Source organism: Crassostrea angulata, chromosome 8, assembly GCF_025612915.1.
Source record: "Crassostrea angulata isolate pt1a10 chromosome 8, ASM2561291v2, whole genome shotgun sequence".
Classification (NCBI taxonomy): Eukaryota; Metazoa; Mollusca; class Bivalvia; order Ostreida; family Ostreidae; genus Magallana; species Magallana angulata.
The window spans coordinates 45209451-45232928 of record NC_069118.1 but is presented as its reverse complement, the minus strand read 5'-3'; the positions used below and the strand labels follow the sequence as shown (position 1 = coordinate 45232928).

General features: G+C 33.8%; 2 protein-coding genes across 3 annotated transcripts; both read left to right on the top strand.

Moving 5' to 3' along the window:
* The first annotated feature begins 2719 nt into the window (after window positions 1–2719).
* On the top strand, window positions 2720–5713 carry LOC128160387 (uncharacterized). Of its 2 annotated transcripts, none has more exons than XM_052823700.1 (2): window positions 2720–2838; window positions 3257–5713. In XM_052823700.1, exon 2 carries the CDS (start codon window positions 3284–3286, stop codon window positions 4937–4939), a length of 1656 nt encoding a protein of 551 aa, XP_052679660.1. In that variant the 5' UTR covers window positions 2720–2838; window positions 3257–3283; the 3' UTR covers window positions 4940–5713. The 2 variants fall into 2 exon arrangements, with proteins under 2 accessions (XP_052679660.1, XP_052679658.1); XM_052823698.1 differs by having other exon boundaries at window positions 2794–2877.
* Window positions 5714–21225: 15512 nt separating this feature from the next.
* LOC128160527 (uncharacterized) lies at window positions 21226–23167 on the top strand. Its single transcript, XM_052823859.1, has one exon. The coding sequence runs from the start codon at window positions 21397–21399 to the stop codon at window positions 23053–23055; it is 1659 nt and encodes a 552-aa protein (XP_052679819.1). The 5' UTR covers window positions 21226–21396; the 3' UTR covers window positions 23056–23167.
* Window positions 23168–23478: the final 311 nt, after the last annotated feature.

Below are 23478 nucleotides of genomic sequence, written 5' to 3'. Positions count from 1 at the left end.
ATTCCTTTTATATATTTTTTAACAAACAAATAAGTTCTGTGATATAATAGTGTCAAGCATTGTGTTGTAAATCTAATCGACAGGGTTTTTTGTATTATTATTACAGTGGCGTTCGTTATTGGGTTGGTCTGTTGATTTGGAGTACAGAAGACGGTAAGAATTGATACTCTGCATAACCGTGCAATTTTTTCACAAATTTCTACCAGCAAATACTTAATTGACTTGGTGAAATTACATGAGATTAAATACAGAGTAATATTTTACCCATTTTTCATTTAATTTCTATATCAACTATGTAGTTTGAATTTCCTCTGTTCTTTAATCTCTGATTAAAGCATAACATCTCGTTATAATAGTTTTGAAATAGATGTATGTTTCGAAGCTTTCATAGAATATTATACAAACCGGTAGGGGACGTGTATTGCTTATGCACTACTCTCAGAATGCTTGTTTTACTTCGAAAGTTGTGGAACTCTTCTGTGTATGGAGGTGTTTTTGTTCAAATCTCATAGCATAGCATACCATATCATTGAGCCCTTCATTTCAATTTCTCATAGCATAGCATACAAATCTCATAGCATATAATAAAAACTGCATACCATAGCATAAAGTTGTTAAAGATACTAGTATGCATGAAATGACTGTAAATATACATATTAGTCATTAGTTTGTTCCTTTTTTGCGTTCTTGATTGAATCAGGGAGGTTTATACTATACTGTTTTATATCTCTCCGATTCAATGTATGTATACTCTATATAGATTAAACTCTAGAGTATGTATGTACCAACACGAAAGAAATGTCTATAAACAAATCAGGAATTTATATGATCCAAGCTGAATTTAATATTTTATCTTGCTACGCGCATAAAAGTGCTTTGGTTTATTTCTATCTCGAAGAACTTCCTCATTAAGTTATTATGCTATAGTGTGCCACACGAGAGTATCCACCGTTTACATTTTTCAATATTAGCTGCCGGTTTGGGAAAAGGGATGAATTTAATCCCACCAGTTAATCTCACGGGATACCTACTATCCGTGTTGCATATTCCCCAGCTACACCTTTTCATCATTTTTTCTACAGGGCAATAATGTTCATTGCTATGTTTACTTTGTTTGTCGGAGCATATGGCGGAGCAACAGCGTACAGCTCCGGAGTAAATCGGCGCAATTATTTCATTGGATGTAAAAATTATTTTGATTGACATACAGCAATACGTTAAGTTATCATTTAATTCATTCCTTTAGATAACAAATTTGAGTTCTACTTCATTAAATTGGAAATATGTGACTAAATGCGTTTATTTCTTCAAACTGCACTGTCGTCTGCTTACCATCCGCGTCAACAGAGTGCTTTCAATTTTCATAAGATGCATATAGTCTGACAGATGTTGAGAATGGAAGGTGCAGCCCAACTATTATAATAGTATATAATAGTATAATAATTATAAGATTATAATGGTATGTTTCAATATAGGAAATGTAAAGTTGACCTTTTTGCAAAACATTTGTACATGTAACTTTTCTGCCAATTGTATAAATGCACATTAGTAAATTTGTAGAACTAGTATTATATAATTATTTTGCTAGATCTGAATTCTTATTCGTTATTTTGCTATAAAGGAATTTCTTATTTTGTATTAATTACACATCATACATGTATTCTAAACATGGCATTTGAAAGGAGTGGGGTCCTAGTACACACCTGTAGAATTCTGTAATCATAGTGCATGTTCGTACATGTATCATGATTACTTTGCATTATTTGAATAAAATAGATTTGTACCAAATTGCCTTTCACTGCATACACAAATTCAGAATTTCAGAAAGAGCTGTACATGTTTGAATATGCATATGAATATATAGTTGATGTGCTAAATATTAGGCAGTAAGATTTCAAGATAAAACACCCAAACCAGTAAATATAACGTATAGGGCGGTTTGTTCCTACTTACATCCTGACATACATATATATAATACATAACATTTATTCAAATTGATCAATAAAATTTCATAAAACAACTCCTTTAGTGTATTAAAGATATGAGACTTGGTGTAGTTTGTTACCTAATTAAATGAATGTTGCTAATGGAACGATATGGAAACGAAAACCAAAAGGCTGTTTTACTACACGAAAGATATCTTGTTACACGAAAGAGATAAAGTTGTTCTACATTTTTAAAGCGTAAGGCAAACCTCGGCATATACCCTTCAACGATCGACGAGATGTGTCGGGTGGTTTACTTTTTTTAGGTAAAAGAGTTTTCAACAAATCAAAATAAACTTTGAACTATAGTCTTCACAACACATTTTACAGTCAATTTCAAAAATAATATTTTTTTCAAGATGCTTAACAGCGACATATTGAACTAACTAGTATTAAAATATAAAATGATACTGCAAACTGCGGCCTTTCAGTACTCAAGCTATTGATAACATTGCTATTTATTACAAACGAAAAATATCAATTTGTCAAAAATCTGACTGATCAGCGTTTACAAATCAGGTCATATAAATTGTTTAACGGACACCTGTTTAAAATCCAATATTACGAGAAGGAACTTTTAAAATATGCCATCACTAAACATTCTTCCTTTTTAACAAGGAAATGGATGGTTAATAACATGTGTGTAATATTAATATAATATTAAAGTTAATTGGATGTTAAGTATTTGATACTCAAAACATGGAATATATTTTTATTATTCATGAAAAATGAAACTGAGATGAAAATGAAATTAAAACTTCCCATTGTAATGGTAGCATATACATGTTCGATTTAACCAGGACGGAAGGACTTCAATTCAGTCGGATTTCAACTCGATAGAATAGACATACCGGTAAGCACATGAATAATTCCAAACCAACTGACCATTTAGGTAAAACATTTATCCTCATTCACATATTTGATGACGTTGTTTTCATTTACTCAATGTTAACTTTATTTCAGTGTTTTTGCTTTTTTATGGATCCATTTCTATGCGTTATATTCATACACATGTATACATTTTATTTGGAGAAATTTAATTTATTTTACAGGTATAGATGAGTTTGTATTTAAATTTTCATAGAACGTATCTAAATATATCTAAGGCAATGAGTGTTTTTTTTTAAACAAAAAACATATTTCAAGTTATTTTTGATCTGATGTCATGTTCCCGAGAGACATCGATAGTCACATGACCAACTTTCTTGGAAATATTTAGCATATACGAAGCCAGAGGAACTGATATATGACTTTTATTTATCCTATTTCAGACAAGCTTTTGAGATAAAAAGACAATAATGGCGTATTCAACTCTTGCACAAGAGGCAATCAAATGTGAGATTTGTGGCATGCCATCGCAACAATTTTGTAACAACTGTCAGATTATTTTATGTATCAACTGCATAAAGAGTCACGTGGACAGCTTTCCGTCCCTGTCGCATGACATTGTAGCTTTCAAGAACAGGAAGATAAGGTTGGCGTTTCTTGAATGCGAGTTTCATCCTGGCCAATATTGCGAGACGAAATGTGAAACATGTCATACAGCCATTTGCACGATGTGCATTCTGTCAAGCGTTCACCAGGGTCACACTAAATTAGAACTCGTAAAAGTTGTTGAGGCAAAGAAACGGGATATTAATAAGGAAATAGAAGAATATGAATTTAAAATCATCCCAAAATACCAGACATCAAACGCTGATATTGAAAAACAAATATCTAAAGTTAGTACAGAATGTGCTGAAACAGAATATGAAAGAGAAAGGCTTAGAAGCATTTGGCATCAAGAAGTAGACACTATTTTTAACAAAATTGGCTCCTTTACTCAATTTATCAAGGACTACAAACTAGCTGCTCTTAAAACACACCAAACAAGAATTAGGAACCTGATTCAAGAAACGAATCAAAAGGTTAATATAAACAAACGATTCCTTAGCTCGACCAACCCGTATGAAGTTGCTAACTTCGTATCAACTATGAAGGAACAAGGAGATATATCAAATAATTATGATGTCCAACTTCCTTGTCTGAAATCAAACATTATCGAAGGAAGCGAACTGAGTATTCAATATGGAGAGATACAAGCAACACTTACAGAATCATCACAGTGTAGTCTTTCAACTGGAATGACATTTTTGTCAACAAGAGAAATATCAAACAAAGCAAGTGTTATCCTTACCATTCCTACAAGATGTAAACCTTTATACAGAGTGGTCTGTGTTGGTAAAGATGAGGCTTTTATTACAGGTAATGGCAAAAACATTACACGTATTGACATACGTGGATCCGTTCTCGAAACGTTTACCACCGCATGTTGTGTTATGCCTAGTGGTATCGCGGTAAATTGTCTTGGTGAACTGCTATACAGTGACTGTGATAGTAGAACAGTAAACATTGTTAGACATGGACAGACAGAGAATTTCATCACATTACCAAAAGGATGGGATCCATATAGCCTCTGCTGTACAAGATCAGGAGACATTCTGGTTCATGTTTCATGTGTTGACAGAAATAAAATAATTAAATATAAGGGACAAACCATTGCTCTGAACATTGAAAGAGATGAGAAAGGGATTCCGCTTTTTCAAAAAGGAAACTTTACTTTGATCATGGCAGAAAACAACAATGGAGACGTCTGTGTTTCCGATGTAAATGCCGACATTGTCGTTGTTGTTGATGCAATCGGGAGTATTCGATTTCGATACGACGGTACACCTGCCAAGAGAAAGAAACCATTTAGTCCCAGATGTATTGTAACCGACTCCTTGGGTCAGATAATTGTAACAGATGTCAACAATTTCTGTATTCACATCCTTGATCAAAACGGACATTTTCTTAAATGTTTTGATAACCATGGACTTAAAGTGCCATGTGGATTAAGTGTAGATAGCAAGGGGAGACTGTGGGTAGGATTACTTGATAAAGGAAAAGTAAAAGTGTTAGAATATTTGAAATAGATTGGCTTTAATACATTCCTAAATGATTTTATTAGGTTGACAGTTCTCTAAATTCTCTTTGTAAATACTGTACAAAAATAATTATTAAAATATACTACAAAAATATGTATTAGTAGTTAAATAATGAAAGGAAAACACCCTAACACAACTGACTTTAAAATCCCCTGTCCGTATGAAAATCCCCTGACACCTCCTGTGTTTTCACTGTTGTCCCCTGTACATCCCCTGTGTACCCCTGAATACCCTGTGTGCCTCTGTACACATCCTTAGTACACCCTGTTATCCCCTCTGCGCCACTTTACACATCCCCTGTGAGCCACTGTAAGCCCCTGACTCCCACTGTACGCCCTTGACAACCCTTGTACCTACCACTGACATCCCCTGTACAGTTAAAAATCAGTTTTAAACAATTATTATTCATTGAAATAAAAAAAATTAAAAATTAATAACAGTTACATTAAATGCCAACACATAACGTTATGATGTGCCATATATAATGACATTAACATATATAATGATATTTTTGAAGCTTTAAAACAAAATTAAAATCATATCCAATGCAGACGTAATTTGTTAAGACTATTGAGATAATTTTGGCTTTGTGATTTTGTATATATTGATCAACAGGTTCAGATCGATCTTCGGTTTATTTCGTGCGTTTTGTTTATTTCTTGGGGATCGAGATTTCACATTATAAACCCGCTGATGTATCGCAGGTTAACGACAGTGTATAAGGTAAGTTGAAATAGCCTGCTTGAGATGCATATTTATTGTTATACCCCCCGCAAACAAAGTTTGGAGGGGTATATAGGAATCACCTTGTCCGTCCGTCCGTCTGTCTGTCTGTCTGTCTGTCCGTCTGTCTGTGCAATCGTGTCCGGTCCATATCTTTCTTATGGAGAAACATTGGAAGTTTTTACTTCACACAAAGAATGCTTATGACCTAAGGGTGTGTCATGACCTTAATCCAAGGTCATTTGGGCAAGGTCAAGGTCACTGGCAGAAAAAGTGCAAAATTCGTGTCCGGTCCATATCTTTTTTATGGAGGCACATTGGCAGTTATTACTTCACACAAAGATTGCTTATGACCTAAGGGTGTGTCATGACCTTGACCCAAGGTCATTTGGGCAAAGTCAAGGTCACTGGCAGAAAAAGTGCAAAATTCGTGTCCGGTCCATATCTTTCTTATGGAGAAACATTGGCAGTTCTTACTTCACACAAAGATTGCTTATGACCTAAGGGTGTGTCATGACCTTAACCCAAGGTCATTTGGGCAAGGTCAAGGTCACTGGCAGAAAAAGTGCAAAATTCGTGTCCGGTCCATATCTTTCTTATGGAGAAACATTGGAAGTTCTTACTTCACTCAAAGATTGCTTATGACTTAAGGGTGTATCATAACCTTGACCCAAGGTCATTTGGGCAAGGTCAAGGTCACTGGCAGAAAAAATGCAAAATTCGTGTCTGGTCCATATCTTTCTTATGGAGAAACATTGGCAGTTCTTACTTCACACAAAGATTGCTTATGATTAATGGGTGTGTCGTGACCTTGACCCAAGGTCAATTGAGAAAGTTCAAGGTCATTGTTTCAAAAAAGCTAAATTCTGTGTGTGTCATGTCTTGTATGAATGGAAATATTAGAAGCTAAAAATTAACAGTTTTCAAAAATAAAGCAGTTGTTATTTATAGAAAATGGACAGTGAAATAGATTCATCCAATATTTTCTATAATAGCAAAAATACACGCGTTATGATTTTTTTCTTAGCGGGGGGTATCAATTGTGAGCTTGCTCACAGTACCTCTAGTTTTCAGATTGTTTCCTGCTTAGCTCCTTAATCGCGAAAGTATATGTTTCAGAGAGAGGTTTTTAACTTTTAACTAATCAGTGCACGACCATTTGTAATATTGAAAATACTTGCAAATGAGAATTTCTTCACAATTTTTAAGTTAGGTATTTTCTATGTTCACACTTATATCGCTCTGTCAGACAAAAAGCTGTAGAAAAGGTATAAGGACCAGTTCCATTACAATTAAAAATCTTTAACATGCACACAGAGTAGTCTTTAAAAAAATAAACGTGATAAAATGATTGTATACAAATTGGAAGAAACCTCTATGTGTAATACATATACTTACTTCTAACAGTATCAGAGCTACTTAAAAAGTAGAAATTAAGTAAGGGTAGATATTACACACTTATGTGTAAAGTATTAATTGTAGTTATGGTCTCCATCCGTGCGCGCATATCTAAGAAAATTTCAAAACATTGCTGTGACAATTTCATAGTAATATGTAGCCTAGCCTATAAACACTGAGATATTGTTGGGTAAACAAATGGAAAAAACTCTTTATGACTCTCTTCGTTGACCAAAGGGGTCATGTAGCTCATAGGTATTGAAGGCACCTGTCATACATACAATAAACAGAAAAAAAACCCAGAGAATACCTCTTTATATATATATATATATATATATATATATATATATATATATATATATATATATATATATATATATACACACACACACACACACACACACACACACACACACACACACACACACTGAGCTACTTTTAGACAGAGAACATAATACATGAAATGAACATATTGTAATCTTTAAATGAATATTGACAAAGCTTACCAGGAACGATTGAATTAGATTTATCGTTGACAGTTTAATCTGACAACACATCATTCTAATATAACTCCTGTTGTTTTGTCTGTAGTTCCACTATCGGTTAGAATCATACTGAGCTACAATCAAATTATTACTACTGTATAAGTTAATTGCTCTGTGATATCTTTAACCACCCATTTAATGTTACCAGTAATTGTATATTGTGTGCTTTGGAGCGAAAGAGATTATGTAATCACTGGTGTGGTTGTGTATTATGTGCAAACAAGATTTATTGGAGTGTAGGCACTATCAATTTCAGATTGATACTTTCTGTTGTGAAATAAGTATGGAACAAGCTTTTTTGTATAGTCTAATAGCATGCACTTCATGAATCTGACAATAAAATATTTAAAATCATAACTGCAGTAAAACATAATGTGTAGATTTATCTATTAAATTTCGCAACAGTAATTGGAATCATGGAAACAGATAAGAAATGCACATGTTTCACAATTTATATGTCATCTTGTAATTAGGTACAATTCATGCGATGATATGGCAAACACTTAGTCTTTTAGTTCAAGTCACTTGTCACCACTTCTGCAAGTGGGACATCACTGTCGCTTGAATCATCCTCAAATGCGCCGTCGTCACATCTACTGCAAAAAAAAGATGTATTAGTTTAACAAATAGAACTACATTGTATTAATATTTCTTATGTACAATGTATATGCACAATTGATATACCTCCATTTAACATTGTAAATAGTATACAGTTTTACTAATCAAATAAACAGTATCATATTGAAAACATAAATATATGAAATCATAGAAAAGCCTAAAAAGAATTACAGTATACTCTATGACAGAGTTACATTTAGATTGATTGTTTTATGTACCTTTTCCTGGAGTAATATCACCTTCACTTTGGTGAATTGAGAATTCTGTTTTTCACTTTCTTCTCATTGTCTGTTGTCTGTGGTGATTAGAATAAGTTTCCAAGCATCAGCATGATGTCTTTAATCGCTGTTGGCAGATGAGGGTCTTTGAAATCCTTCAGGTTGTATTTTTCAATCTCCTTGGCGATCAAGCTCTGCAAATATTGTAAATGAAATTAATAACAGATCATTTAAATCAATTTTTTAATCGGCGTGAATTATAGTTTCGTGACATCATTTTGATTAAAAATGAATGAACGAATATGACAAACACTAGGAATTGTTGACTTTTGGTAAAAGTGAAAATGAAGATAGAAAAATAAGCTTGAAAAAGAACATTTACTAGTATATATTACTAATGTAAGGCAAAACATGTCACAAGCCTTAATTGTTTACAAAACAAGGAATTGTGAACTCTGTGTGTTGTTTATAACTAGCACTCAAATTGTAGTTACCAAGTTGCTGTTCTTTAAAAAAGGACTGCAATACGTGGACCATTTGCATGTGTTTCTTACGAAAACGTGAAAGCCTTAAAATTATTACAGATTCCACCGACTCTAGCCCCCTGCTTTTGTACGTTGTATTATATATATGTATAGTTGACTTTTAATCTCAGAATTTAAAGGGTTCATAAAATGATTATGATCTATATTAATGAAGATTGCAAGTAGAGTATCAGGCATTCGACGAATTCTACTATTTGCGCACACATTACGCTTCGGACTACTTTGTTAACTATGCAGTGACAGCTTTGTGTATATCATTTTCTTAATTTGATGCATTTTTCTTGAGATTTAAACTTTTATACAGTGACATAATTATTCAATCAGCTATTATATACAGTCATATAGTTATTCAATCATACTTAAATGCTTAAATAATTCTAATCGGGAAGTACTCTAACCTTGCCTTCTATGAAAGTAAAGTTAAGCTACATGTGTATTCGGAAAACAACAAAACATTGCAAATCATGCTACTTGATACATGTTGTAGTTTCGGCATAACATTGCCTTATTTCATAATACTGACAGTTTATATCACATGCCAATCATTTCTTTAAAAGAAATACATTGGGTCTGTAATGTTTACCGACAACTTTACAATTACAGCGCCTTTGAATTTATATGTGCATATAGCATGGAATTCCGATCCCGATTCAGATAAACCTGTGCTATCCTGGTTCCCTGAGCTACCCATTACGCACAAAAACCAGGCTAGCTTATGCGCAGGCTGAAATTTTCCCATAGCATCCAGTTTAACCTCGCTTATATATTTTCTGCATTGACCTCAAGGTCCACGCAATCATAAAACATGAATTACTAAAACATTAAATATGACAAAAAAATTACTGTGGAATCATTAATTTTCGTGGGGGTCAATTTTCGTGGATTGTTAGAATTTTACAGGTTCGTGGGGACGTAATTTCGTGTATTCTCTTATATTTTCAAAACGAAACAAGACTTTATTACTTAAATTTATTAATTCGTGGAGGATGTTAATTCGTGGATAAGAGGTACCCACGAATTCCACGAAAATTGAGCCACCACGAAATCTAATGATTCCACAGTAACCAAAAGGAAAATGCAACTTTTTTTACATAGGATGTGAAATTTCCTTTCAGAATCTCACAACCCATCTAATTCATCTTGTAGTGGAAGATCTGGCACGATTTGGACCAATGTACGGCAGATGGCTATTTCCATATGAACGAGCCAATAGTTGGATAACCCGGCAGTGTCTTAGAAAGGGAATGGAGGAGTCCACAGTGATGGAAACATATGCTGTACGTCCTAATATATATATATATATATATATATATATATATATATATATATATATATATATATATATAAATCGATATATTATCGTGTGTTTTTTTTAATTTGGATAAGGTTTGTCCAAAGTATGTATTGATATGATAATTAATACCAGTGATCATTTTTCCTAGATATATGACTGGTGTGTACATATGATATTCGGCGGGAAATCAACCCAGTGCATGCACTTGGTGAAAATATTTGATGAAAACCAGAAAAAGACTTAAAGATAAGTCAGACGAGGACCCATCGGCTGTCACAAGCCGAAAGCAACACAAAAAGAAAAATGTCCTTTTGACAGACAGCATGAAAATCCACATGAAGTCATTCTACATGGAGCTTGGTATTGATGTGATCCAATTTCCGGATACAGTTACAGAAAATCACAGTTCAGTTGAAGTAACGGATTCCAGTGATAGGAACTACAAATTCATCTGTGACAAATACATCCACTGTGAAGCTGCCGTGTGTTAAATGTAACAACAATCAGTTTGCGCAAGTTTGTTTTTCTTGGAACATTCTGTGAACAGTTCCATTCATCAATGGGCAAAAGTTGAAGTCTTTCCACTGGCAGGGAAGTGCAATACATTATTTTGCATAAAAGACAAGCCTCTTCAACAAAAACTCTTCCATTCATCTTTACTAGACTAAGTAAACTATTGGTAAATGTGAAGAACCAGGGGAAAGTTTGGATTCTTAGGAATTGAGTTCTTTGAGTGGAAATGAACATTCTGACTATTAAGTTTTGTGATTATGAGACTTGTTTTGAATTGCAGTGACTTAAGAAATAAATGACAAATAAGGAATTAAGAAATTCTGCTTAATTTGAACAGAAATCCCCAGTTTTTGCCTCTCACTTTCTTGCATTGAAATAACTTTATTAATTAAATCTGTTTTCTAAAGAATCGTTGTTTTTGAAGGCACTGATGGTCCCCAGGGGTGATAATGAGTTGTTTTCATAAAATGTATATTGAAGAAATCGATGGCGGCTGTCTTCGCGGTTATTGACAGTAATTATGTCTGGCTGACCAGATGATATACATGTTTAATGGTGTGAAGTGAAAAGTTCTAACAGTATGTGTTTTTGATATTGCTTTAACAAAATAATATTCACTTTTGAAAACTACACGGATGTAATGAGGCTAGACGTAATGTCGAAACCCCCACAGTAAAATACTCCTTATCTTTTGAACACTTGAACGAAATTATCGTGGAGACATACCGCGAACAAAACAGCGCTAACATTCACGAGAGTGATGACGAAAGTATGGAGGAAGATGATGTCACTGATAAACAGGTCCAGAGTTATAACAGTAAACTTAAAAATTTGTGGAAAAAAATCCAACCGTAAATGACATTTTTGCAAATTTTAAGGATATTTAACTTTTTACGACAATGAACGCAACAAAAATAAACACCAAAAACTGACTGATTGTTTTTGAATTAAACTAACAAGAGGTAGAATTCCATGTAATCTTTTCAGTGTTATAAATAAACGATCATTTAATAAATATTTGTTCGCGGTTGCGGGATCAAACTTTAAGCAAAAGCGGCTTACGGATATATTGAAAGAGTCTTCATGGTCTCCTAAATTTTAATACATGTATATCCGAAGAAGGCTTTTATTACAACACCAAGGTATACTTGTTTAAATAAATAAAGAAAACAGATTTGATTTGCACTAAAAATCAAACGTTTGGTTATAATCTCTGTATAATTGTTTAATTATAAAATGAAAGAAAGGCAAGAAATGTATTTCACATCTGAGTTATTTCAATTTAAGCAAAAACTATGCTCACATCTAAACCCATAACATGTAGTTATTAAATCACTTAACCATTTAATTACAAAAATATTTCAATTCAACTCAATGAATGTCAAACCTCTACATTCAAAATGCCAAAAATAGAATTTAATCGTAAAAAAAATTCAACACCTGAGTCAATGTCATAAATATTTTTTTTTGAACAAATAATTAACATCCATAATTCTCGTATCATCTCGCACAACGTTTTCATTTGTTAAACTTTAATTTCCTTATTCAGTCGTGTCATTCCTCCATGCAAACATGGTGACACTCTTTTGGGGCCTGTAGTCTTGATGGCACTTCTTAGACCACTTTCTTCTCAACTATGTGAATAATGTTTCGCTTTGTAAGACTCTTCCATATTTCGCCATGACTGTCTTAAATGCATCACTTTGGTAGTATCTTTACAAAAGGCTGGGCCCTGTACATGTCTTCCAAACGGGAAAGATTATCACAAGCAGGTTATTATGATCGAAGATCTATACTGGCCAAAAACGCCCCACTTTTAAACGTTTATAATTTCAAAACTTAAACATCAAGTTTTTTTAAAAGTCGGTACCACTATCGACTGTTTATATTACTTAACTGTCCATCTGAAAAAAAAAATTGTAATCGAGTAGGTAATTACGAGGGTTGTCCCAAAATAATGTAGACAGGACACATAATTTATAATCTGTTCACTGCAATTTCATTACACTTCTATGTTTTCTTCAATGACCCTTTGGCAAACAATGCTGAAAAGTTCAAATCTGTACTTTATTTATTTCTCGAGAAAATAAATAATTAGTAACAACAAGTTTTGTCAGGTGGCGCAATTCCAGTTTTACGTTGTTGCTAAACCCTCCACATCGTTCACGATAACATTTACGGTTTATTTCCGAAAATGTCTCAGAAAAAATATTATCTTTGAACATGTACTCTGCGTGCACATTCAATATAAATTTCTAGTTTTGTTTTGTTTTTAAATATTTTCTAAGTACAAACAATCTGTCGGCTCCAAACTTGTTGTCTAACGTCCGTCTTACCGATACGTGTCGTTCAACATTTTAACGTCCATTGATATCGTTCGGGGTTTCTTTTTTCCACTTATTGTCATCATACTTAATAAAATATTTTCAATGTTGTTTAACTACTTATTCACAAAACGCATTTCTCATCGATTTTGTTAATTTCATTTACTTCCAAAGCCGCTTAGGATTTATTTCATGGTCTTTACAAAATTGTATCAGTTACTACTGCGCCGACTTAAACGCTGAAAGCGTCTTTTATTACCAGTTAACTTTTCAACTTGTCACTAAACGCGCTATAAAATATTTAAACGTTTTGTTATAGCCAAAACATTTTCTGAGTAAAGAATAGAATTATTATCAAATATCGGTGTATGTTTTATTTGAATTTTTTCATTCGAAAAGTACTTTACCGCCCAATTTTCAATTCATTATGTTGATTTTAACTTTTTGTTTTTGACATAGCGCCGCATGTAGAATTTCTGATCTAACATGCTTTCATTTCACTAATTTAATCTCAAACAATATTCGATTTTAAACCATTATTTGAATGCAAATTTCTTAAACCCTTTGTGGCACAAATTTCATCTTCCTTTGTCTTCGATTAACTGAATAACGCCACTTGTCTACGCTATTTTAGGACAACCCTCGTACTCGATCATGACCGTTTTTGTTAAAAAACGTGCGACTCGTGTTCGATATGTTTCTCGGATTTGTTTTTCAACAGGGCTCGATTTGATCGATTCCCTATTTTTAAACGATAGTCAAAAAACATAAAATCATTACATAAATGCCGCGCATGTCTGCCCAAGAACCTTTAAGATCAGTTCGAGTAGTCCGAGCAGAGCTCGGCCCACAATTGGCTTGTTTCCTTTCACAATATTTGCTGTATTTACTTTTAACCTTTGGAAATGAAGTCCTAAACAGTAAACAGCTCAATTTGCATAATTCCTAATTTTCATCACAGATGGTTAGATTTTTTAAAGACGCCACTACGTGTAAATCATTCTAAGGCTTTACCGGAAGTTCAATGCAACTGGAAGTGTTGAAGACTAGCCATAAAGGCCAAAAAGTCATGTAACGACACGTCAACATAACCGCTTCATAAGGGTAACTCTCAAAAGGTGTCCATGAATTTTTATCTTATGGACTTGACACTTTATCTTAATGTAGTTCTAATTTATATGTGAATTAATTCGTACATGAAAGATATCAAACTTATAGGGGCATGGTCACGGTTTTGGTCATTTTTTTTATTGTGTACAATGCTTTGGAAATGCATGCCAAGTGATCAACAAAAATTCGAGTATCAGTAGGAAAGTTATAAGCAAGATACCGTGTTCCCTGTTTGTCATGAAAAAAAAGACTCGTGCCCTGTTTTTGTTCACTTTTCCAATATACAAGTAGTTCTTTTCTAAGTTAGATTGTTTTACCTGGTATATCGTTTAAAGCACTGATTAACAGTTCTTAGCGTTTTTCACATTCATTTTAGGTCGTAAAGTGAATAATTCACTTAAACACTCAAAATTCAAAATGCAAAAAATAAAAATGACCTGAGATTTGTTTACATTACGACGAATTGTTAGCTCTGTATCTCGCTTATATCCCGACGACTGAAATTACAACAGATAAAATAAAAAGTATTATTTTACTAACTTTGTATTTAATTTCGAAATCAACTGTATAGTTTGAATACCCTCCGTTCTTTAACTTTTTGTCCCCCGCCGCAACGCGGTGCGGGGACATAGAAATGCCGGGCGTCCGTCCGTGCGTCCGTGTGTCCGTCCGTCACACTTTTTTGTAAGCGCTCTCATGCCTACAAATTTTGACCGATTTTCATTAAATTTATTCCAAATGTTTATACCATTAATACTTTGGTCAAGTTCGAAAATCAGCATTGGTCGATACTTTTTGTTGGAGTTTTAGGACTTTGATCACAATAATGTCTCTGTTTTATCCAAAAATTGACCTTGTAAGCGCTCTCATACCTACAAATTTTGACGGATTTTCATTAAATTTATACCAAGTGTTTATACTACTATTACCTTGGTCAAGTTCGAAAATCAGCATTGCTCGATACTTTTTGTTGGAGTTATGGAACTTTGTGACGGATTTATCACACTTTTTTGTAAGCGCTCTCATGCCTACAAATTTTGACGGATTTTCATTAAATTTATACCAAATGTTTATACAACTATTATCTTGGTTAAGTTCGAAAATTAGCATTGGTCGATACTTTTTGTTGGAGTTATGGGACTTTGTGACCTTGTAAGCGCTCTCATGCCTACAAATTTTGACGGATTTTCATTAAATTATACTCGCTAAGGTTCCAAATCCACCCCATACAATAACAGTGAGCTTGCTTCCATCCTATCCTTTGCCACTTGTTCTCCATACAAAACGCGTTTATTTTCCCAAACACATATTTGGCACTTATCACTTGCTATACCTTACTCCACTGAAAGTTAACGGTCAATCATTCTTCCTCCCCACACCTCGAAAATTCATGTTCCTTCGATCTACGTTTTATGATCTTCTTAGAAACTGCAACATTCCTGTGACCGCGTAGATTCGTCTGGAACTGGTATTCGTCGTGTGCAGTACGAACGGGGCGAGGGAATGTTGGCGTAGATTCCGAATTTATTGGACTAGTCTTTACGATGGCAACAGTTTCCTGCATTAACAATTTAAACAGGTATGTTTCTAACGAGACGTATATGGCCGGTATCGGGCTCAGAACTCGGCCTCTAGGTCAGTCATACGACTGGCCGCGAGGCTGACCCCCGTGTTAAAGACTACCGATTGACAATTGTACATAATTATATAGAGGAATCTGAATAATGAGTACAAAATGACAGGTGATGACAAAAGTTAGGTGAGTGAAATTTACAGTTATAAAATAAAAAATGAACTTAATGTGAGTTTGATGTCCTTGGCATAAACAGATATTTGCACAATGTTGTTTTTACAGATGAACAGTTCCCGGGACTCTCTGTCTCTTAGAAATTCCGAAAATTGTTAATCACTCATTGAACAAGCAATTAGGTACAAAATAAACTTAGGAAATTACAAAACAGAGGTTGAATTCAACAAGAGATGTTTTCAAACACTTATGCCATTTCTTGGAAACATCTGCAGAGAAAATGAATGGAAACTGCAAATAATTGAAACGTTTACATATAAACTTACATATTAACATTTACCAAACTTTGCAACCAACTGTAATCCAGCTCGTTGATCAGTAGAGATCTGCCCGATTTACGACAATTTACCAGACTTCCCGTGTTAAGGTGGTATGGGACACTTCCATGTTGTGACGTATTGTTTATCGAAATAAACAAGAAAATAAAGTGTAATTATATAAGTAGTTTCTTTCCAAAAATGGTCACCTAACTCCGTAGCGCAGTGGGTTAGAGGATTTACTACGAATCTGTAAGTCATGAGTTCGAATCCCGCTGGGGGTTTTACAGTTTTTACCTTTACAAATATTTTTAAAAGCTATTTTTTGGTTAAATATTGTAAAATTTGAAAATTCTAAACCGGTGAAAATTTTTCAATTATATAGTACTTTAATCCACATTTATATCGACAGATGTCCCATACCACCTTAAAAATTTTAACAATTTCGAATTACACGCTATATATATGAAAGGGACATGTTAGTTGCCTGTGCTATATCTGAACTTTTTCTCCATTTTAATACAGTGCAGCACGACTTATTAAAAATTAATGATTAAAATTAAATAAAGCTATCGACAGTTTTTCTCTTTCTGTCTCGGACAACAAAATGTGAAGAGAATGAGCCAGCAGAAAAAGATACAACTGTATGCGATTTGATTCGCATGTTTAAGTCTAAATCTATTTAAGCATCACGGGATTTCTAATGACGTTGTCAGTTATGAATGGAAATAGTGTTTTACGATAGATCAGACGCGTCAGAACTACTCAGACGTCATGTTTCTCTCAACACTTTTGTCCCTCCACTTCAGCAGAAGGGGGGTAGCATTAGCTCACAAATATCTTGTTTTATTTATGTTAGAAATATTTTAATTTTCGAGTTAAGTTTAATTGGGAAATACAATTTACAAAAAATAGACATCATTTACCATCTCAAAGGACCCCTTTTAAATAGCGGAAATAGGATAAAAGCGTTTGGTAGGACTTCGAAATTTTCAGGTTAGTATAGAATTTAAAGTCAAGCTCATTACCCTTTACAAACAGGTTTAATATGAGCAAGATTAAGCTAATTGGTAATAATTTGTGGCTAACTGTATTGAAAAAGAGTTACTATGACCTTCGCATTTAACCTTAAAACTTGGTTAAAGGTCGCAACACACAATTTACCCAAAACCTCTGTTTATGTGAAGTATGACCCCGATAGGGCTAAGGGGAGAGTAAATAAGCCATCAAATGCTTTTTGGTGTAGCCCGAAACGATCTTGATTTAGGAACGTCATTCAATGCGACTTTACACCCTTTGACCAAGGCACTATGTGGGTGACGTATGAGCTAGATTGAACCATGGGGAAATAGGATTTTCTGACAATTTTCAGATAAGTCCGCTATGTGACCTATGTCTGCCTTAACCTTAGACCTAGAATGTTTGGTTCAAGGTCACTGCACATCTTTTACCAAAGGCATTCTTTAGGTGAAGTAAGTGCCAGATTAGGCCAAGGGGGGGGGGGGATACGATTCGGACAAATGATCTTGGGCGGAAGAACGGACGAACAGACTGATCACTATTATGCGTCAGCAGAGCAGGACAATAATAATGAGCAAAAATGCAAGATCAATGAAATAATGTCAAGAACAAACTTTCAACCATTTCTAAAATCCGTAAAAAAAAAATACAAATTCAAAGCAGAGAAACACGGACCTCTAAAAAGATAGAGTTAAGATCAGGTGCCTACGAGGAGTGAGCATCCTCTGCTGATCGGTCACACCCGTCGCTCTTTGTCGTAATCAGGGTGGGGATGGGTGAGTCCACAGACAATTAGGTGATAAAATATGGTCTGACTTATAATTAGCATAAAAAAGCCAGTCAGCATGCGACCAAGTTGAAGGTTGTATTTGCTGAGAAGATCGATGTAACGACCATAGAACTTACGAAAAGATGACTTCAAACAAGACTGTTGGTAGTCCTGTTTAATCAACTTATTTGACAGTAGCTTGCCTCGCCATACGAAGAGCATGTCCTTGCGTATCGAATTCACTGAGAGACAAAACCACCATATGCAAGTGATGAAGGTATATTACTACATAAGTAAGGAAACTTGACTTTAGAAAATTGAACTTATCATAAAGTTTTGTTGTTAGATTACATCAATGTTCATTTCCAGTAAATAATCAAATATGAAACAGATGACGCAAACTCTGTGGATTTGTTTCTCTAGGATATACCGAGTCGATGTACACCTGTTAGAATGGAATTAACAATATACTCCGTTGATATACCTGAATGTTGAGTTAAAGGCCACAACGAGTGATTTACGTTTTCGGGTACAGGTTTTTGAATAAATTCTGCTTCATACGAATACAAAAAATAGGTCTGCTAATAATGGCGCACAATTAACGAGACTGGGTCTAATTTCTTCTGCCCTAGATTTTTGAATAAATTTTTTTAACCATGAATTTCTACTGATGTTATTATTATTTTATGAAAAAAATAAGACATTTACCACACCGTTTGTTTAAGGGATCATCTCAAAGTTTGTTAATTTTTAAGATAGGACCCTATGGGATTTTGTTTGAAATGTACATTTTTTACATTTTTTTGTAAAAAAAAAATGCCCAATGAATTTCTTTTTCTGTTCTACATATTAAAGTTATTGCTAAAAGGTGTCAAATAAAAAAACACCTTTTACCCCCTGGTTTGTTCTAGGGGTCTCATCAAAGTTGTTTTTGTATGCCCAATTTCCCAGTTTGTCAGATAATGGCTATTTTTTATTTGACAAAGATGGAAATGGTGATCTTTATAGGATTATTAAAACATTCAGACATATTCAAGTAATAAATTAATATATAACATCACATATTTAGGGTCTTTAATATAAATTACATGGTTACTGTCTTGAAATATATGAATTAAGCTATATTTAGGTGGGTTAAGAAGTGACAAAGGGCTAGGCTTGCTGAACCCTCTTTACGTTTTCGACCCGAGCCCAAATATATCTGATATTTCGAGACAATTATGTTTATTCCACAATATAATATCAATTTTACGCATCGAACGAGCTATTTTTAACAAATTCGCTGAATATCTGCAGTTGAAACCATCACGCCATGGCGTCAACCGAGCAAAAAGATGACGCCACAATACAAATGAAACGCTGCGCGAAAGTGTGCGTACTCGTTCTGTACTCGGCCTCGTTAATACCCATGGGATTTCAAACAGATTGTTGGAAGACTTGATTTCCAAAAAAAGGCATACTAGATGTTGTCTATAAGAACCTCAAACATTTTTTAATGTCTACTTCAAAGTAATTGTGTGTGCAATCAGAATGGTTTTTAATAAATTATTTATTTAGATTTCCTATGACAAGGAAGCATGTTTACGAGTTCCATTTTTATTTAAAGCAATATGAGCTGCATTTTTCATGTTGAATATTGTTTTACTAAAATGACAAAAATATCATGGTTTTTTAATTTCTGTTAGCCATATTTTTTGTGGAAAAGGCCGTTAAAAAGCCTTATTTGGAGCAAAATTGAATTATTGTCGTCCTGTACAAAAATTGATTTGCTATATATTCCTTAGAAGAGAAATATTTCCTTTGACAAAAATTAATGATGTTTTCAAATGTTATTTATCATAAAAGTTTAAGTTATATGCAAACTTATCATACTAGCAGGTTTTAGCAGCAAAATAAAATTCTAAAAAATACAGCTCATATTGCTTTAAGAAACAACTGTCGATGATATCAAAAAGCCTAGATTTTAATTTCTCATGGGGAATGGTTGTATAAAGCTTTATTTTGTGATCTCAAAGTTTCTAATAATTTTTCATAAAGTTTTTTAGTATCCACATCCGATTCACACTGCTTCTGTAGTATATTGTTGTACAGTACTATTGAAGTTTCTCCTTCACTAATGTAAGAATTTTAGTAAGGAGTAAAGAGAGATGTTTGGTAGAACATTTTCTGGAACACTCTCTATATATATCTGTTTATGAGGACTTTGTGAAGCTTTGGCAGTACAAATGAGGTAAATCAAATTCATTTTGTTTTTTGGGGATATTAAATATATCCATAACCCATTTTTGATTTTGAAGTATTTCCTGCTTGAAAATCACATATCACACATATGAATGCTTAAAGGATACATGTACACACAAATTAAAAAAAAGGAAACACATGTATATGCTTTAAATAGTTCATGTAGGCGAATATATAATTTTAATATATGAATATGACCTAGTATATAACAAAAATGGTGTTATTAAATAAATTCATACTGCAGTACGAGAACATGAATTCCGTACAATTTTTTCCATCATTTGTTGTACATGCATTAGGTATATTTAGCATTTTTTTGTCAAAATAATCAACATTGATAATGTGAAGTGAATAAGTAAATATCATTCTGCCAAAATAATGATTGAAGTATGATAATAATCCGCGCTTCAACTTGATTGTCTGTAGGATGTTAAAAAATGGTATATGTCGGATAGGATATTTTGGTAAAAACCCTCAAATCTCTGTAATGTGTGGTGCATTTCATTTCATATTTTATCTTTAAAAAATCTTGTCAATAATTTATATATTGGATGGCGGCACTCGCTGACTTCTTCCTTGTCAAAGTGTATAAATCGTAGAGTTATGAGGCAAATTTCCGCTTGGTAATTGTCACAAACTCTAATTTTAAAACGGAAATAGTTTTCATTTGCTATAATCATTTATGAACAAGACTAGGATGACTTGGCGAGACATATCTATTATGTAGTGTACTTACAGCACATTCAGGTCAGTTGATTTCCAAAAAAAATTACAGAGCGTTGCAAAGTTAATTTATTTTGCAAAGCATTGCAATAAATGTTCTGTGTCATTAATTTAGTATGCTTTGTTATCAACTTAGTATGCTTCGTTTCAGCCAAAAAGCTAAACCTTATTATTAAATATACACTTTTTTATTGTTCGTAAAGACTAAATATAATATTTTGGTCGTACAAGATAAAAGAACTTGTATTAGTAAATATAAGTAGACTCAGCACGGTATCTTACAATAAATTAATATCACTAAATTTCGTGTTACAGATTGGCATGTTTATAGCGGAAAAAGATGGCCTCTTCTATATTCTCAGCACAGGACATCATCAACTGCAGCCTTTGTGAAAATTCTACCACTCAATACTGTAATGACTGTCAAGTTAATCTTTGTGTCGACTGCGTAAGTGTTCACATCGCAATGTTCCAGTCAGCTTCACATTATATTGTTTCTTTCAAGAACAGAGAGGTACATTTAGTGTATCCTTTCTGCTTAATTCATCTCAGCCACAGATGCGAGGCAGTGTGTCAACAATGTCAAACTCAAGTCTGCATCAAGTGTTGTATCGACACTCATAAAAACCACAATGTTAAAGTAATTAGTAAAATTGTTGAAGAAGTAAAATTCAGAATTCAAAACGAAACGGAAGAAATTCAAAATAAACTCATTCCAAATAGTCAGAAGGAAGTTCTTGATATCGAGAACAGGATAATCATATTGACAACTGAATATGCAAGGCTAGAACAGGAGAGAAAACGCTTAAGAAATCTTTGGCTTAAGGAAGTAGAGGACATCTTTGATAAAGTTGACTCTTACATCATCAAAATGAAGGAGGAAAGCTTATCTACTTTAACAGCTCACAAGAAAAAAATAGAAGAAATTATTCCAGACATGATAAAAACAGTTGAAGAAAACAAAGAAATTCTTAAATCTAACGAAGCAACAAATACACTTAATTACATCTCGAAAAATGAGGAATATGAACATGCATATGTCCCTTTTAATGCTGATATGGAATATCCTTCTCTGGTAGCAGACGTTCTTGAAGGGAATGAACTCAATATTAAAATAGGTCATCTGAGGGCAACAATGTCTCAAACATCAGAACCTGCAGTAATAGATGATGAATTATCAACAAAATTGCAACAGACCTTGAAAAAGTCAAAACTGATCGTTTCAATATCTACTCGGTGTAAACCGTTACATAGAGTTGCGTGTGTAGAAGAAAATGAAGCTTGGGTCAGTGGTAATAACAAAGCGATAACTCGTCTAGATGTACACAAGACTGTCAAAGAAACAGTTATCACAACTTGTCTGCGATTCACTAACGATATATCAGTAACAACCCAGGGGGATCTCATATATAGTGATTACAGAAATAGGACGGTAAACATAATAAGAGAAGGAAAGACAGAGTCATTATTAACCACACCTTCAGGTTGGCATCCATGCAATTTATACGCCACCAAAGCAGGTGATGTCCTTGTTAATATGTCTCGAGGTTTAAAGAATAAAATTCATCGTTACCAAGGAGAGGAAATTTCTCAGGAAATTGAAAACACTGATGACGGAAAGCCTGTTTTTGCAGAAGGAAGTTATTCTTTATATTTGACAGAAAACTCATACGGAGATGTATGCGTCTCAGACTTAAATGCTCGAAGCGTGATCTCTGTGGACAGATCAGGACGTGTTCGATTTCGTTACGAAGGCGGAACGAGAAAGAGATCGTTTGATCCTCAGTGCATAGTAACAGACTCGCTGAATCAAATCATTGTGACAGATTACAGCAACGACTGTTTGCACATGTTAGATCAGACCGGACAGTTTATGAGAGTATTCAACAATCATGGTTTGGTCGCACCTTGCGGATTGAGTATAGATAGTGCAGGAAGGTTGTGGGTTGGGTTACTGCACACAGGAAAAATAAAGGTGATACAGTATTTGAAAAACTAGCAACTGAAAAGTAAGAAAAGGTAAATCAGGAACCTACAATGTACCAGAGAGCTGTATGCAAATGCACTGTAAATATCCCCGTTTTTCGTAAACGTCTGATTGCAGTGTTTTGCTATAATTGTAATAAATGTCTCTTTTATACTTCGCAATTTCTTTCTTTTTTTTAGCATATTAAGTTTAAAGTGTTAATTTTTTTAATCAGGAACAGGAAGTCTGAAAGTAAATAATTATCAATATATCATTCTTTTTATTGTGATAATTTGAAATTAAATGACTTATCACATGAAAACCATTAACACTTATTAATATACAAAGTTTATGTAAAAGCAAAGGAAACTATAGTTATATACGTACACGCATTCCACATGAAGTTCGACATTAATTGTGCGTATTCAAATCTAGTCAGCATACTTCAATTTCCAA

Excerpts from the sequence above, each read along its gene's own strand:
- LOC128160387 (XM_052823700.1), top strand. The coding sequence starts at position 3,284 with ATGGCGTATTCAACTCTTGCACAAGAGGCAATCAAATGTGAGATTTGT.
- LOC128160527 (XM_052823859.1), top strand. The coding sequence starts at position 21,397 with ATGGCCTCTTCTATATTCTCAGCACAGGACATCATCAACTGCAGCCTT.